Here is a 17,552-nt window from a genome sequence, read left to right as displayed (position 1 = left end):
CCTCTATAGATGACGATGGAGGTTTGTGTGGGTGAGGATGGCCTCTATAGATGACGATGGAGGTTTGTGTGGGTGAGGATGGCCTCTATAGATGACGATGGAGGTTTGTGTGGGTGAGGATTGGCCTCTATAGATGACGATGGAGGTTTGTGTGGGTGAGGATGGCCTCTATAGATGACGATGGAGGTTTGTGTGGGTGAGGATTGGCCTCTATAGATGACATGGGAGGTTTGTGTGGGTGAGGATTGGCCTCTAAAGATGACGAGGGAGGTTTGTGTGGGTGAGGATTGGCCTCTATAGATGACTATGGAGGTTTGTGTGGGTGAGGATTGGCCTCTATAGATGACGAGGGAGGTTTGTGTGGGTGAGGATTGGCCTCTATAGATGACTATGGAGGTTTGTGTGGGTGAGGATTGGCCTCTATAGATGACGGTGGAGGTTTGTGTGGGTGAGGATTGGCCTCTATAGATGACGGTGGAGGTTTGTGTGGGTGAGGATTGGCCTCTATAGATGACGATGGAGGTTTGTGTGGGTGAGGATGGCCTCTATAGATGACGATGGAGGTTTGTGTGGGTGAGGATGGCCTCTATAGATGACGATGGAGGTTTGTGTTGGTGAGGATTGGCCTCTATAGATGACGAGAGAGGTTTGTGTGGGTGAGGATGGCCTCTATAGATGACGATGGAGGTTTGTGTGGGTGAGGATTGGCCTCTATAGATGACGAGGGAGGTTTGTGTGGGTGAGGATTGGCCTCTATAGATGACAAGGGAGGTTTGTGTGGGTGAGGATGGCCTCTATAGATGACGATGGAGGTTTGTGTGGGTGAGGATGGCCTCTATAGATGACGAGGGAGGTTTGTGTGGGTGAGGATTGGCCTCTATAGATGACAAGGGAGGTTTGTGTGGGTGAGGATTGGCCTCTAAAGATGACGAGGGAGGTTTGTGTGGGTGAGGATTGGCCTCTATAGATGACTATGGAGGTTTGTGTGGGTGAGGATTGGCCTCTATAGATGACGAGGGAGGTTTGTGTGGGTGAGGATTGGCCTCTATAGATGACTATGGAGGTTTGTGTGGGTGAGGATTGGCCTCTATAGATGACTATGGAGGTTTGTGTGGGTGAGGATGGCCTCTATAGATGACGATGGAGGTTTGTGTGGGTGAGGATTGGCCTCTATAGATGATGATGGAGGTTTGTGTGGGTGAGGATGGCCTCTATAGATGACGATGGAGGTTTGTGTGGGTGAGGATGGCCTCTATAGATGACGAGGGAGGTTTGTGTGGGTGAGGATTGGCCTCTATAGATGACAAGGGAGGTTTGTGTGGGTTAGGATTGGCCTCTAAAGATGACGAGGGAGGTTTGTGTGGGTGAGGATTGGCCTCTATAGATGACTATGGAGGTTTGTGTGGGTGAGGATTGGCCTCTATAGATGACGAGGGAGGTTTGTGTGGGTGAGGATTGGCCTCTATAGATGACAAGGGAGGTTTGTGTGGGTGAGGATTGGCCTCTATAGATGACGGTGGAGGTTTGTGTGGGTGAGGATGGCCTCTATAGATGACGAGGGAGGTTTGTGTGGGTGAGGATTGGCCTCTATAGATGACGAGGGAGGTTTGTGTGGGTGAGGATGGCCTCTATAGATGACGATGGAGGTTTGTGTGGGTGAGGATTGGCCTCTATAGATGACGGTGGAGGTTTGTGTGGGTGAGGATGGCCTCTATAGATGACGATGGAGGTTTGTGTGGGTGAGGATTGGCCTCTATAGATGACGAGGGAGGTTTGTGTGGGTGAGGATTGGCCTCTATAGATGACGGTGGAGGTTTGTGTGGGTGAGGATGGCCTCTATAGATGACGATGGAGGTTTGTGTGGGTGAGGATTGGCCTCTATAGATGACGAGGGAGGTTTGTATAAATGGTTAAAGTTGGAGATTCAGGTGGGTGAAATTATTACTCTTATCGCTTTTTCCTGTTCAAGTTCGTTACAAACATTCTTTGCATTTATTTTTTCCAGATATTGGACGATTTGCTGGAAATTGACCGTGTGACATCTCTTTTCTGAGTGCTGATATTCTGTGAATGTTTCTTTGTACAGTTTGTATTTGTCTTATTTTTGTTTGTTTTTTGTTTTTTAATGAACAAATTTTGTAAATGCGTATTGTGTGCTTTATTGACTGAGCCCCCAAAATTCTGCAATGTAACATTAATATAATTTCTCTAATAATGTAGAATTTGGAGGGTACAAATTCTACATTATTAGAGAAATGTAACTTTTTTTTTTATTTTTTTTTTTTATATTCTCTCTTCATCGTATTAGGCCTTTACATTTTGTCAGGTAGTTCAACTTTTTTTTTTTTATTTTTTTTTTTTTTTTAAAGATTGTCAAATGTGGGTTCTGTCTTTCACAAGTCACGTTCCATCCTGTAAGTTGAGACAAAAAGAATTGTGGTATAGTTAAAACTTAACTTTGAATGTATAGAGTTAAGAGTGAGAATTGTAGAGACAGTACTTGGGCCAGTCAGTGATTTAATAACTGTATAATATTTATACACTTTTACTTATTTTCTTAGTCCAACTTTAAAACAAAGTTAAATGTGACTTGTTGCATAGACTACATGGTGTCACTGTGGTGCCATATCCAGTCATAATTTTCCTTCCAAATTAAATTTACTAAGGAAAATAGGTCACTATGATACAGTGTTGTGTCAATTTGTGGCAAATAAGTTAGCCGGGTTTCAAGTCCTTTTTAATGCCTTAGTAGGTAAGAGAGGTTCTGCTCTCTAAAGGGATGGTTACGTTTGATAAGATCGCTAACCTGCATGGTAAGCCCTTTGGGGAGCTATGCAGACTTGTCAATTATTTTCCAAGTTCAGGCAGAGACTCAATGGGTTAGTAAGGGAGAGCAATAGGTCATCTGCGGTAATTTTCTACGTAGAGAAAAGGAGTAGAGGCAAAGGTAATTGCAATATTAAAAGGACTGAAAATACAAACCGTTTCTCCTCAGCTGCAGCTAATCCCACTGTAGTTCCAGCTGTGTAAACCAAATAAACAGAAACCATGAGGTCTGCGCTTCCAGCTGTAGTGTGCACCAATCTGCTACCAAGCATTTATTTGGGCATAAAAGTCAGGCAAACGTTTCGGGCACAAGCCCTTTTTCAATGCAAATGTCCTTCAACAGGCAGCAACACTCACCAGTTTATATACAATGTGCAATAAATTAAGAACCCAGGTGCCGCCCCCATCCTCCCCCCCACAGATAAAGTGCAGCTGTTTCTCATTGTTTGGCTTCTCTCTGTGAGAGTGTGACATCATGACGCACATTGCTAGGAAACGAGTATACAATACAGATCACAATAAATAAATCTACATATAAACTTAGTTCAAACCGATATACCTCAAATATGGAATATATCAAAAACAGGTCATAAGCATAAAATTACAACACAGGAAGCCACGTAATCGAATTTGAATGAAAAGATAAAAGTGAAATATAATGTCCAGTGTGTGAAGAAAAAAAAAAGCTGCAAAAATATATTGTATACCACCTTTAAACTCCGGGGCCCTTGAAGGGACATTTCCGTCCCAAGTGCGCAGCCCAGACATGAGAAAGGAAGACTGCCATTTGTGAACTGCGAATCAGATGGAATGAGGATTTTTTCCTACACAGCTTCACTACAGTTAAAGACCCTCTCCCCTGGATATCTACATTACCAGCATTACCTCCGTTTTACTATCGGATCAGTGCACTGTCCTTTCTATTTTTGCCAGTGACTATTGTTATTATTTTTCTCATTTCTTTAATTATTATATTTTTTCTATTTTTGGGTTCATACCCTCCCCTTAGATTATTTTTTCAGTTTCTTACTTATTTTTTCATCTTTTATTTTGCTTTAGTTTTTTCAGGTTTTTTTTTTTTATCTTGACTCACTGGATATCACAGCATCTCAGTGGTGGATCCACCTGAAATACGCCAACATACTCAGCACCATATATATATATATATAAAATTCATAAACGGTATATTATTGTAAATAGTTTGAGATGTGTGTATATATATTATTAATTGCTCCTATGTGTATTATAGATGAATTTATGGAGAGATCATCAATTTGTCAGCAATAGTGATTCTTTTTTTTCTATTTTTGGATGAATCTATAGTTAGTGTACAATAAATGAAATTTTGCATGTTGATATATTGATTCTGCCTTCTTATGCACATTTGATGCATTTTTAGTGTGGTATTAATATCCATATTTTTGTGGGGGGGTGGGGGTACTGGGGTGCATTGTGTTTGTGAAGGATGTAGTTTGTGTGGGGAGGGGCAGTGTGTGTGTGTGTGTGTGTGTGTATGAATGAGCTATTGTGTGGTGTAGGAGGGCAAATTAATATATATTTACATTTTATTTTTTTCAATTAAAATATCCCCACTTTGCCTGGGAGGGGGAACATTTCCTGTAATCCCTGCTGGTCCCAGAGGGATGAGTGAACTCTAGCATCCTCAGGATCTGCGAGTTCACTTTCGCAAGATTTGGAGCGTTGCTGTGGTAACTCACGAGAAGAGAAGGTTTGAGCTCCCCCGGGTCCTCTCTCCCTCACTCCCCAGGGAAGAGCACAAAATGGCTCACGGCACACAGTTTGGGAACCGCTGGTGTATAATATTATAGTGTATATAATGTTATACCCATATATACTACACCCTGTTCCAAATTATTATGCAAATTCTATTTAAGTGTCAAACTGAAAAACAAAATATTTAATCTTTAACTCATGGATGGCATTGTGTCTCAGGGCTATTTTGATCACTGAAAACAATCTCGGACACCTGTGATAATTAGATTGCCAGGTGAGCCCAATTTAAGGAAAAACTACTAAAGGAGGGCGTTCCCCATTATTAAGCAGAGCACCATTTTCATGCAATATGGAGAAGAAAAAAGATCTCTCTGCTGCCGAAAAGAGTGAAATAGTTAAATGCCTTGGACGAGGTATGAAAACATTAGATATTCAATGAAAACTTAAAGGGACACTCCAGGCACCCAGACCACTTCTGCTCATTGGAGTGGTCTGGGTGCCAACTCCCACTACTCCTAACCCTGCAAGTATAATTATTGCAGTTTTTTATAAACTCCAATAATTACCTTGCAGGGTTAACTCCACCTCTAGTGGCTGTCTACTAGACAGCCACTAGAGGTCACTTCCTGATTTATAGCAAGGATTTTCCTTGCTAGAGCGTCGCTAGACGTCCTTACGCTGTGTGAGGACCTCCAGCGTCGCTCATTTCCCCATAGGAGAGCATTGAAAATAATTTTCAATGCTTTCCTATGGGGAGCGCGCATGCGCGGCAGGTCTCCTTGGCCGGTGCGCAGGATCAGCCTCGCCCACCGGCCGACGGAATCACAGGGAGGAGAGGCGCGGAGCAGGAGACAGCGACGAGGAACATCGCCGCTGCCTCAAGTAAGTGACTGAAGGGGTTTTCACCCCTTCAGTAACTGGGGATTGGGGGGTGGGAGGGAGAGGGACCATCCAGTGCCAGGAAAACAGATTGTTTTCCTGGCACTGGAGTTTCCCTTTAAGCGTGATCATCGCACTATTAAGAGATTTGTGGCTGATTCAGAGCACAGACTGGTTCGTGCAGATAAAGGCACATTGAAGAAGATTTCTGCCAGATCTATGCATTGGTTCAAGAGAGCAGCTGCTACAATACCATTACATAGCAGCAAACAGATATTTGAAGCTGCTGGTGCCTCTGGAGTCCCACGGACATCAAGGTGTAGAGTCCTCCAGAGTCTTGCAAATGTGCATAAACCTTCTATTCGGACACCACTAACCAATGCTCACAAGCAGAAACGGCTGCATTGGGTAGAAAAGACTAATTTTCAAACAGTCCTGTTCACTGATGAGTGCCATGCAACCCTGGATGTTCCAGATGGATGGAGTAGTGGATGGTTGGTGGACGGCCACCCTTTTTCAACAAGGCTGCAATGTCAGCAAGGCAGTGGAGAAGTCATGTTTTGGGCTGGAATCATGGGAAGAGAGCTGGTCGGCCCCTTTAGGGTCCCCGAAGGTGTAAAGATGACCTCTGCAAAGTATGTGGAGTTTCTGACTGACCACTTTCTTCTCTGGTACAGAAGGAAGAACTATGCTTTTCGTAATAAACTCATCTTCCTGCATGACAATGCACCATCTCATGCTGCAAAGAATACCTCTGCATCAATGGCTGCTATGGGGATAAAAGAAGAGAAAGTTATGTTGTGGCCTCCATCCTCCCCTGACCTCAATCCTATTGAGAACCTTTGGAGCATCCTCAAGCAAAAGATCTATGAGGGTGGGAGGCAGTTTACATCCAAACAGCAGCTCTGGGAGGCTATTCTGACATCTTGCAAACAAATTCAAGCATAAACTGTCCAAAAACTCACAAGTTCAATGGATGCAAGACTTGTAAATTGTAAGTTTATATGTTGTTATAAGTTTGATTGAAATAGCTTTTGATTTCAGTAAATATGCTGCAAACACAACAGATGACAATTTTCAGTTCTTTACAACCTATAAAGTGTTTTGAAACTTACTGTGCGTAATAATTTGGAACAGTGCATTGTAAGTTTTGTATGTTTAAAAAAATATATATATATACTGTTATCATTAGGTTTGTTAAATAAAATTTGAATTTACTCTTAATAGTTGATAACATGATAATTATGCTGACTGTTATTATTTAGGTAAATGAGAAAAATATAATTTGCATAATAATTTGGAACTGGGTGTAGATATGTAATAAAGAGAAGAACCACCCATTACCAATTAGGTATTAGGGTATACAGGGTGCCTAATCCTGTGCATTTAGCTTAGAATAACAAAGTGCAGGGCTATTAATATCCCTGGAAGAAATAAAGCAAAAAATATATAAAGGTATTAGTTACTAGAATAAGACATGAGAAGATATGATTGTGATGAACTGAACCTAGTCACTGGTTCTTGGAGGAGCCTGCTGGCCAGCCTCTTGCCCTGTGACTTTGTCCCCTGCAATAGACCTGGCTAAAATACTTTTAACAGACTCTGTTTGTGCAATTCGTTTACCACATGCACCAGAGACCACCCTGGAGCTAGTTAACACCTATTAACAACTTGGATTGTTTCTCACCGCAGTGTTCTAATTGTTCATTTTGGTGGCCACAATTCCTATGGACAATCATGAGGTGGCGGTCATCTTGTTCGCATGAACGCAGGCAGCGGTGTTTGGGCATGAATCTCCTGGAACTAAAATCAGATACAGAAACTCCCGAACACAGCTGGACTTCCATCATTGCCTGCGTTCGGTTCTATACAAGTTAGAAGAGCACTGTTCTGTGGGATCAATCGTCTGGATGAAGGGAACAAGCTCCAGGGTAAGATTATTGACTCTGGTCGGTAGTTTGTTTGTTTTCAAACGACTGAACTAGACCGACCACAAGCCCTGATTCTCTGGAACTGTTTTGGGGATATCCCCAACATTTGTGGGGATATTATGTGTTTTGGGGTACTTTTGGGACTTATAGAAATGTGTTTTTTCTGCCTGGAGATAATTGGGTTAATACAGTATCTGATCCAATTATCTCCCAGGCAGAGGGGAGGGATTATGTGCTGTGTGTGGGAGTGTTGTGCCTTGTAACCTTATTGCTATTGGTCTGTAAAGTTGTAAATCTGTTCCCCACAAGGTCCCTGTGGGCGTACCCCTTGTATGGTGTGACAGTTACCCCTATAGAGTGGGGTTATCTACCATCTGGACGTCCTTCCTCCCATAACTGGAGAGCGCTGCAGAGCTCCAACCTGATATCCTGAGTAGCTAGTATAGCTGGATCTCTCCTCCAGGAGAGTATAGCTGAGGAGAGCACTACATGAGCTAGCAGTGATTATAGCAGTTATAGCTGTTCCCTACAGCACGAGACGAGACTGCAAGTTGACGGTAAGAAGGTCTGGTTTATTGAGTGCAAGGGCATTTCTTTTATACACATTTTCAGGCCAGAGGCACACCCCTGGACCTGATGGTAAACTGAGACAAAAGGGACACAAACCAATAAGAACAGTAATTAGTACAGTAGCACTCCCACATACAGTCAGCAATCCCTCCCCTCTGCCTGTGATATAATTAAGCTAGCTAATGGAATAACCTAATTATCCACAGGCAGAACATATCAAATTTTACCCAAAGTCCAGAAACACCCCAAAACACAACCATATCCCCATAAATTATATATCTTGGATAGCTCTGATCTAAGCGAACAACATATCCAAAAATCACCCAGATCAGAGCAGAGGTTCAAAGGTTTTATGGAAGTCACATTTGACCGCATGGCTTTCATGCCTAAAACAGTTCCACAGATTTTGGCTGTGCGGCCGTTCTATTTTCTCCTTCACATAATGTCTAAATTGCACGAGCGGATCCATTTGTGAATTTCTCCATTAAATGTGCCTCGTTCGGTAGATTGTTCTCCAGAAATAGCGCTCCGTTCGTATGTATTTAGCCGAACGCACGAAGGTGGAAGTCTTAGCGGTGTTCGTGCCTTTGAGTGTCTGATTTTAGTTCCAGGCATTCGACGGCAAAACACAGATGAGCGTGTTCGGCTAAACAAAATGGCCACATGTTCGTATGTCGAATGGTGGCCACTTCGGCTGTATCCGAAGTGCCACTTCGAAAATGCAAATCCTTTCCAATAGAGTTTAAAGGGTGTTGTGCTGTTCTACTACAGTGCTTATGGTGCTCGCAAGTACTAGGAAGCAGCGATTGACGGAGGTTACCGGTCGGGGTGCAAGGCGGTCCATCACATTAATATTTTACATTTTGTACATACCCCGCTCCAGGACACTTCAGCCTTCCAGCGGGTGTTCACTGGAGTACCTAGAGGAACCAGTACCACTCATGCTTCTCATTAAGACCATGAGGTGACAATGTATCCAAGAGGTACATCCAGCGACCCTCTTTCTGTAACCGGATTCTTTCCTTATTACCTCCATGAGGAAGTGGCGCTACTCTTTCCAAAACCTGGTAGCACAATTGCGATACATCTTTTCTCTCTGAAGTGTCGTGCGACTGGTGCCTCTGACTAGGCACTACATATAGTTGTTTTATGTGACACCCGATCTTTAAGTGAATGTATGGTCTTGCCCACATATCCTAAGCTGCACAGACACATCAGGACATAAATTACATGTCTGTCTGACGTGTAAAAAAAAACCTCAGTTCGATCTGTTGTCCAGTTCTGGGATGAGTACAGAATTCCCCTTAATGACTCCACTGCAATGATTGCAACTGAGACATGGATATGAACTATATACAGGTTTTGATAGAAATCTTTGTTTATTGGATGTCATTGTGTCTGCCCTGACTACCTTGTCACCGTTTAAGAGCAAATAGAGGAGGATCTCTAAACAGGTGTCCAATGTGTTGATCCAATTGAAGGATATACCAGTGTTTACAGATAATATTTTGTATTTGGGATGAAAGGGGTACTTACAAAAGCAAGTCTGTCCTGTCTGGATTTCTGTCTGGATGTTAGTAGTGTTTCTAGTTTGATTCTCTTAACTTTCTGTTTAGAATTCTTTAGAAGGTGTTGGCTGTCTCCTTTGTCCAAGATTTTTTTTGGAAAGGTCAGTTAGCCCAATATCAATCACATTTGTGAATTGACGCTTCTACATACTCGTAAAAATTGGCTGTTTAGGTGGGTGAAAACCATTTACTAAACTGTTCGAGTCAGTGGGTTTTAAATATAGATCAGTGCTTAGTTGACCATTTTTCTTACACACCAAAACTTCTATGAAGTTAACTGATACAGTGCTTACAGTCATGGTGAATTTAATATCAGGATAGCATTGATTAAGGTAGTTAAGGAAAATTGTGAGGTCAGTCTATGTTCCATGCCAGAGTGTAACGGACACCTACCATTGACTGATTCTCCTAGCGCTTCCTGAGGACTCCAAGCACTGCAGCAGACACCGCGGACTCCACAACCGCCGTAGCTTAACTGGAGTCTCGCCGTCTTCTTTCCACCCTGTATGAACCTCCAGCATCCAGGACCGTGTGGGGAAGACCTCTCCTCCAAAGAGAGCGTAGCAGGAGCAAGCTCTCAAAAGAGCTAAGTGATTAAAGCTCAAAGGAGTATGCAGCGCATAGCAATCCCCAGTGTGAATACAGCTGTCCCCTCCAATCACGAGAAAAGGTTGAGGGTCAAGAAGAACTGAGATTTAATGATACACACTCTGCTTTTATGCAATTCTCCCCTGCAAGGGAGACGCCAACAGACAATTATACATTACCCAATCACACACTGGTTACATCCCACAGATTCCCTCCCTAACCCAATTATCCGTACAGTTTAAAACATACTTTTTACCCAACTTTCATAACTCTAAAACTATACATCCAATATTAATAAAGTCACATATTATTAATCAGCACACTCCAAATACAAACATACCCAAAAATCATTTGAATCCGTTCAGCCGTTCGGGAGATAGGTATAAGTGACTTTTGACCGACCGCAAGCAAATTTTCATGCCCAAAACAGTTCCATGGATTTGGGCTGTGCGGTCGGTCTATTTTACACCGGGGAAATGACTAAGTCCCATTCGAACGAGCGTTCGAATCTTCGAACGGGACTTAGTCTCCAGCCGCAGTGTCGAGTAGGGTAGAAGGTACGGGTCAGCAGTGTTCGTGCAATTAGGTAGCCGAAGCGAGTTCCATAGATTTGGCTGCACACACCGCTGACCGCGTTCAAATAAGTTAAAATGGCCGCCGCCACGTGTTCGTTTGTCGAAAGGCGGCCACTTCGGCATTTCGACTGTATCCGAAGTGCCAATTTAAAGTTGCAACACTGCTCCAAAGTAATTAAAGGGCCAGGAACAGCGTTATAAAAATCCATTATGCCCAAATACAGTTCTTAACCCCTTAAGGACACATGACATGTGTGACATGTCATGATTCCCTTTTATTACAGAAGTTTGGTCCTCAAGGGGTTAAATGGTAATACATCCCAGGGCCATTGTCGCAGGGCAGGAGGCTAGCAATCAGTCCTCTCCAATGCCCAGTGGCAAATGGCAGTTTGTCACACAGAGCATGAAACAATCATCATATCTTAACCAAATAGGTACATGTTCCTTAAATAGATTATTGTTATATACAAAGTTGTCTTCAAATTCTGCCATGAACAGGTTGGTGTAGGTTGGCGCCATATTAGTACCCATAGCTGTGCCCTTAACCTGTTCATAGTAGATCTCTAGGTAACAAATACAGAACATTTTCTCCATAGTTACCGTGATTTTCTTTTCTTGGCTATAATTCATGGCAGCATCACTAATGGGTTAGCTGCGCCCCTAACTGGAACAGGACAGGAAACAATTATCCAATTATAACCAGACTGTAGGTCCCTCCTCCCTCCAACCCACAGTCTAGTATAAAGCTAAAACAAAACCAAAAAAAAAACATGGGAGGGTTGCTGATGCTGCCATGAATTATAGCCAGGAAAATAAAATTACGGTAAGTATGGAGAAAATGTTCTGTATTCCTGGCCAATCATGGCAGCATCACTAATGGGTAATACCCAAGCTCCGCAACAAAGGGAGGGTGAATAAAACAAGACCCCATCAATTCTGCTGCAAAAGAGATTCATGAGAGTTAACTGAGGACAAAACCCCTCTCCCGAAGGATGAGGAGGAAGAAGCTGTAGCGGTTACCCCGTGTAGCAGAGGGGTTTCAACCGCTGGAGAGTGTCCTTTTCCCGATCAGTGAGGAGGATTCTCAGCATCCAGTCGTATTCCAAGTGAAGAAGCTCTTACAAGAGCTAGTGTGAATAGCTGTATAGCAGTTACCCCCAATAAGAGACAGGACTCTAGATTGAGGGTGAAGTAGAACTGATGTTTAATGGCAGGTACTCTGCTTTTATGCAGTGCTCCCCTGCAAGGGAGACGCCCACAGGCAATTATACATTAACCAACCAGATAACGGTTTCATCCCACATATTCCCTCCCCTCTGCTTGGGAGATAATTGAGTTTCTTACTGTATCTCCTCAATTATCTCCAAGCTAAAACTTATACATTTTTATAACTTTATGATTTTGTATCACACAGGAATAAAACAATGCAGCAAAATAGTGTAACACAGTATATAAAAATTTCCAATATAAGAATGTAGTAATATTACTCACAAGCCTAGAGTCATACCGTCATATGACTCAGGTTGTATACGCCTTTGGACCATTCAAGGTTGTCCAAACCCCTTCTGTATAAGGTGCTTTCTTTAAAGTGCTGTGATTCTTCCTTCCAAGTGCTTTGGGTTCCTCCTTTCCCTTTTTGGCCGGTTTCAAATAATAGATACACCAGGTCCAGGGTAGTGAATCCAATAAAGTGCTTTATTCGTTTAAAAAAATCAAAAAGTATAAAATAAATATATCTGTGCCAGATGTGTACCTGGATAGACTAAATAGTCAATGTCAATTGTCCAAAACGCGTTTCGCCTTGTTAAAAGGCTTCCTCAGTTGGCTGTTCTGTCTCTTCCTCTCTCCTTCTGTTTTTAAATCGCCCGCTTCAGATTGTTGGTCCTTGTACTTCCGTTTCCGGTTTCTCGTTACGTGGAACGCACGTGCGTTCCACTGTGCGTCCTCACTTTTTTTAGCCATTATTTTGGTGGAACGCCACCTGCGTCGTGTTTCCGCTTCCGGTTTTGCGGTCTGTGGAACGCACGTGCGTTCCAGCTTGCGTTATCACGATCTCATCAGTTATAATCACTAGGCAGAAACACATACATATGTAATGCATATAGATAGTGCAATCCTTCACATCAGGACTGGACCTTATTATTTCAATGTGTTCAATTCCAGAGTTACTCTTATAATACTGCTGTATTTCTATATTGATATATCTTTCAAGAGTAACTTCATTAATATTTATATGGATTTTTAATGTTTTGGTTGTATTTACCTCCATGTATATTAGGTACTATAATCATGAATATGTTTATAAAAAGAGACTGTTTAAAATGAACTTGTAAATAAAAGGCAGTACTGATATGATCTAGAAAACATACTGATAAAATGAAGTAATGTTTCAAAGCCAATTTTTAAAACAATTAATTAAGATGTACCATATTAATTCATAAAATGGCATAATTCAAAATCATTATTTAGCCCATGTGGAGTCATAGTGTTAAAATTGTAAATAAATTTCATCTCTTCCCTTCCAATTTTTTTAATATAGTCGCCACCTCTCCAATCCTTCTTCACTGTTTTAATTGCCATAAAAATTAGTCCTTCAGGGTTAAGGTTGTGGACTTTTTTAAAATGGTTTGAGACGCTATGCGTCTCTATTCCCTTTCTTATGTTTCTTATATTTTCTGCCACTCTTGTGTTTAGGTTTCGGATTGTTCGGCCTACATATAAAAGGTTGCATGGGCATTTTAAAACGTATATTACTCCCTTTGAATGGCAGGTTAGATGGTCTTTTATCTGGAACTTTTGATTTATGATGGGCTCCACATCTATTATATGGCGTTTTTTGCTTTTGGTATTTCTGCATGCCAGGCATTGCCCACATCCATAAAAACCATTACTCATATTCAAAAAGGTTTTGTTGGATGGTGTTATGTCTTTGTTACAACTTTGCACCAGCGTGTTTTTCAAATTCCTCGCCCCTCTATATATTATTTTGGGTTTGTCTGGTAGAATGTTTTTAAGAACAGGATCATCTTTCAAAATGTGCCAGTGTCTATTTAAAATCTTGTTTATTTTCCTATTGTTTCCATTAAAGCTGCATATAAATGGAGTGGTATGGCCACCCCATTTCGGATTCTTCTTTCTATCTTTATAAACTAAAGTGCTTTCTCGTGGAATCTTAAGGACCTCTTCTAAAGCTACTTGAAGTTTTGTTTCCTCATATCCCTTTTGTAAAAATTGGTTCTTAATTTTGTTCGCTTGTGTTATATAGTCATGGTCTTCTGTGCAGTTGCGTCTAATTCGCAAGAATTGTCCTTTTGGGGCGTTCATTAGCCAAGGTGCATGATGGCAGCTTTCCTTACTAATGTACCCGTTGGCATCAACCTCCTTGAAGTGTTTTTTTGTTACGATCCGTGCATCCATTATGTTGATTTCTAAATCTAAGAAGTTAATTTTATTCATGCTAATCTCTGCAGTTAAAACAATGCTCCATTCATTGGTATTCAAATGTGTGATAAAATTGTTCAAATCCATATTAGTACCTGTCCAGATAAAAAATATATCATCTATAAAACGGCGATAGCACACCAAGTTCGCCCCCCATGGGTGCCCTTGGTATACAAATTGTTCCTCCCAATAAGTCATAAACAAGTTGGCATAACTTGGGGCGAACTTGGTGCCCATCGCCGTTCCCCTAATCTGTAGGTAAAAGGTCTCGTTGAACCCCAAAAAATTATTGGTTAAAATTAAATGGATGCCTTCTAAAATGAATAAAATTTGTTCTTCTTTAAAATTATTTTTCTTTAAAAAATATTGCACTGCTTCTAGACCTTTTTTGTGCGGTATAATACTATACAAAGAGGTCACATCGCACGTTACTAAAAAATTGCCTTCTTGCCACGTGATTGCCTTAATTAATTGTAAGATCTGTAAGGTGTCTTTTAGATAGGCTGGATTTCGGACGACTAGGGGTTGTAGTAAGTGATCGAGGTACTCTGATACTTTTGCTGAGATAGACACTATCCCAGATATAATGGGCCTCCCTGGTGGGTTCTCTTTATTTTTGTGTACCTTGGGGAGGTGGTAGTACACTGGGGTTTTGGGATGTGGGGTGGCTAAGTACTTGGCCTCCTTAATTGTCAGTATTCCCTTCTCTAGCCCTTTTTTAATATAATCGTCAAATTTCTTTTTTACAACTTCGATTGGATTCTTATCCAATTTTTGGTATGTGTGTGAGTCTGAAAGGATCCGTTCTGCTTCCTGTAGGTACTTGCTATTTTGCATGACCACTACACCTCCCCCTTTGTCCGCCGGTTTGATCACAATTTCCTTATTTTGTTTTAATTCTTTCACTATTCTTTTTTCTTTGCTAGACATGTTTTGGTGATATTTATTTAATGGTTTGATTTTCTTTATTTCTTTCATTACCATTATTTCGAAGGTTTTTATCTCGTCTGAGATAAGATGTTTGGGAAAGAAGTCTGATTTTGATTTGAGTTCAGTGTGTGTATACTCAGATGTCTCTTCTTCCTTTTGCGTTTCTTCCCTATTATAAAAAAAATTCTTTAAACAAAGATTTCTAATAAATTTGTTAATATCTATAAAAAAATCGAATTTGTTAAGATCAGAAGTTGGGGCAAATTTTAAGCCTTTCTGTAAAATTTCCACCTCCCCCATGGGTAATTCCTTTCCGGTTAGGTTGAAGATTCCATCTGTATTTACCTCTTTCCTCTCTTCTCTTTGTGTGTCTCTTCTTCTGTTCCTATTTCTCTTTCTTCTGTTAGTGGTCTCTGTCTCTTTCCCGGGGACTCCCATATTTTGATTGGACGTACTTGTTTCAGCCTCTCTATTATTGGGTCCTTCCGAAAAGGGGCTGGTGTTTGTTTCGATGTACGTGGTTCTTCTTCTATCCTTTCTATTCTATCTCTCCGCTTTTCAGGGGATCGTCTGTCGTTTCTTCTTCTTCTCTCATCTTCATTCCATCTCCTACTTTCCCTTTCTGGTGGATATGATTGGACTACCTGGCTGTAACTTCTATAGTCAGTTCGTTTCGGTGGAGGGGAATAGTTTCCCCTATAATTTCCCCGTTGGGGGTAGATCTGCTTCTGTCTCAATGAGTCTCGACTTTCCTGGTCTCCTCTCACTTTTAGGTTTGTTTCTCTTATTAATCTTGTCTGGGTGTTGTATTAATTGTCTGCCCTTTATGTCTATTTATTTGTCTAGTTCCAGAGGGTGATCTAGATCTCCTTGCTGGTTTATTTCTAGGGGGTGATCTGCTTCTTCTTATCCCTATGGACCTCCTCCTTTTTGGGAAGTCATACTGCTTTTTGTATGGTACCTTTTTTTGGTTCTGATTTTTTAAAATGTTTATATTACCCGTTTTATAGTCGTTCGTATCCCTCAGATATTTACTCTTTTTTATTTCAATTACTTCCTTCTCAATTTTTTCTACTTGGGTTTTTATATCTCTCATTATTTGACTATATATTTCGGGATTGGTGGTTTCACTTATTTTTTCTTTCCAAGTTATTTCTTTATCTATTTGTGACAGGGTCTCCTCTCGTCTAGAGACGATGTATCCCATAGTGCTGAAGGAAAAACCCTCCAGCATTTTATTCCATCCTGTCATAAAACCCTCGTCTTCTCTGTCCAAAGAGGGATTTTTTTGAAATCTCAAACCTCTCGGTGTGATCCTTTCTCTTACATATTTTTTCAAGGTGGCTACTTCCCATATATTTTTTATCTGGACAGGTACTAATATGGATTTGAACAATTTTATCACACATTTGAATACCAATGAATGGAGCATTGTTTTAACTGCAGAGATTAGCATGAATAAAATTAACTTCTTAGATTTAGAAATCAACATAATGGATGCACGGATCGTAACAAAAAACCACTTCAAGGAGGTTGATGCCAACGGGTACATTAGTAAGGAAAGCTGCCATCATGCACCTTGGCTAATGAACGCCCCAAAAGGACAATTCTTGCGAATTAGACGCAACTGCACAGAAGACCATGACTATATAACACAAGCGAACAAAATTAAGAACCAATTTTTACAAAAGGGATATGAGGAAACAAAACTTCAAGTAGCTTTAGAAGAGGTCCTTAAGATTCCACGAGAAAGCACTTTAGTTTATAAAGATAGAAAGAAGAATCCGAAATGGGGTGGCCATACCACTCCATTTATATGCAGCTTTAATGGAAACAATAGGAAAATAAACAAGATTTTAAATAGACACTGGCACATTTTGAAAGATGATCCTGTTCTTAAAAACATTCTACCAGACAAACCCAAAATAATATATAGAGGGGCGAGGAATTTGAAAAACACGCTGGTGCAAAGTTGTAACAAAGACATAACACCATCCAACAAAACCTTTTTGAATATGAGTAATGGTTTTTATGGATGTGGGCAATGCCTGGCATGCAGAAATACCAAAAGCAAAAAACGCCATATAATAGATGTGGAGCCCATCATAAATCAAAAGTTCCAGATAAAAGACCATCTAACCTGCCATTCAAAGGGAGTAATATACGTTTTAAAATGCCCATGCAACCTTTTATATGTAGGCCGAACAATCCGAAACCTAAACACAAGAGTGGCAGAAAATATAAGAAACATAAGAAAGGGAATAGAGACGCATAGCGTCTCAAACCATTTTAAAAAAGTCCACAACCTTAACCCTGAAGGACTAATTTTTATGGCAATTAAAACAGTGAAGAAGGATTGGAGAGGTGGCGACTATATTAAAAAAATTGGAAGGGAAGAGATGAAATTTATTTACAATTTTAACACTATGACTCCACATGGGCTAAATAATGATTTTGAATTATGCCATTTTATGAATTAATATGGTACATCTTAATTAATTGTTTTAAAA

The 17,552-nt window shown here is 40.8% G+C and overlaps 1 protein-coding gene across 2 annotated transcripts in view; it reads left to right on the top strand.

The window, feature by feature from the left end:
• Window positions 1–2,149, top strand: part of CPSF1 (cleavage and polyadenylation specific factor 1) — a 38,554-nt gene extending 36,405 nt beyond the window's left edge. For both annotated transcript variants that reach the window (XM_063450895.1, XM_063450896.1), the window contains exon 37: window positions 2,006–2,149. In XM_063450895.1, coding sequence (XP_063306965.1) covers window positions 2,006–2,053 — 48 coding nt within the window. In that variant the 3' untranslated portion in view covers window positions 2,054–2,149. The remainder of the gene's footprint in view (window positions 1–2,005) is intronic.
• Window positions 2,150–17,552: the final 15,403 nt, after the last annotated feature.

Source organism: Pelobates fuscus, chromosome 4 (genome assembly GCF_036172605.1).
Source record: "Pelobates fuscus isolate aPelFus1 chromosome 4, aPelFus1.pri, whole genome shotgun sequence".
NCBI lineage: Eukaryota > Metazoa > Chordata > Amphibia > Anura > Pelobatidae > Pelobates > Pelobates fuscus.
The sequence above is the reverse complement of the archived record's forward strand: the minus strand, read 5'-3'. Positions and strand labels throughout refer to the sequence as shown.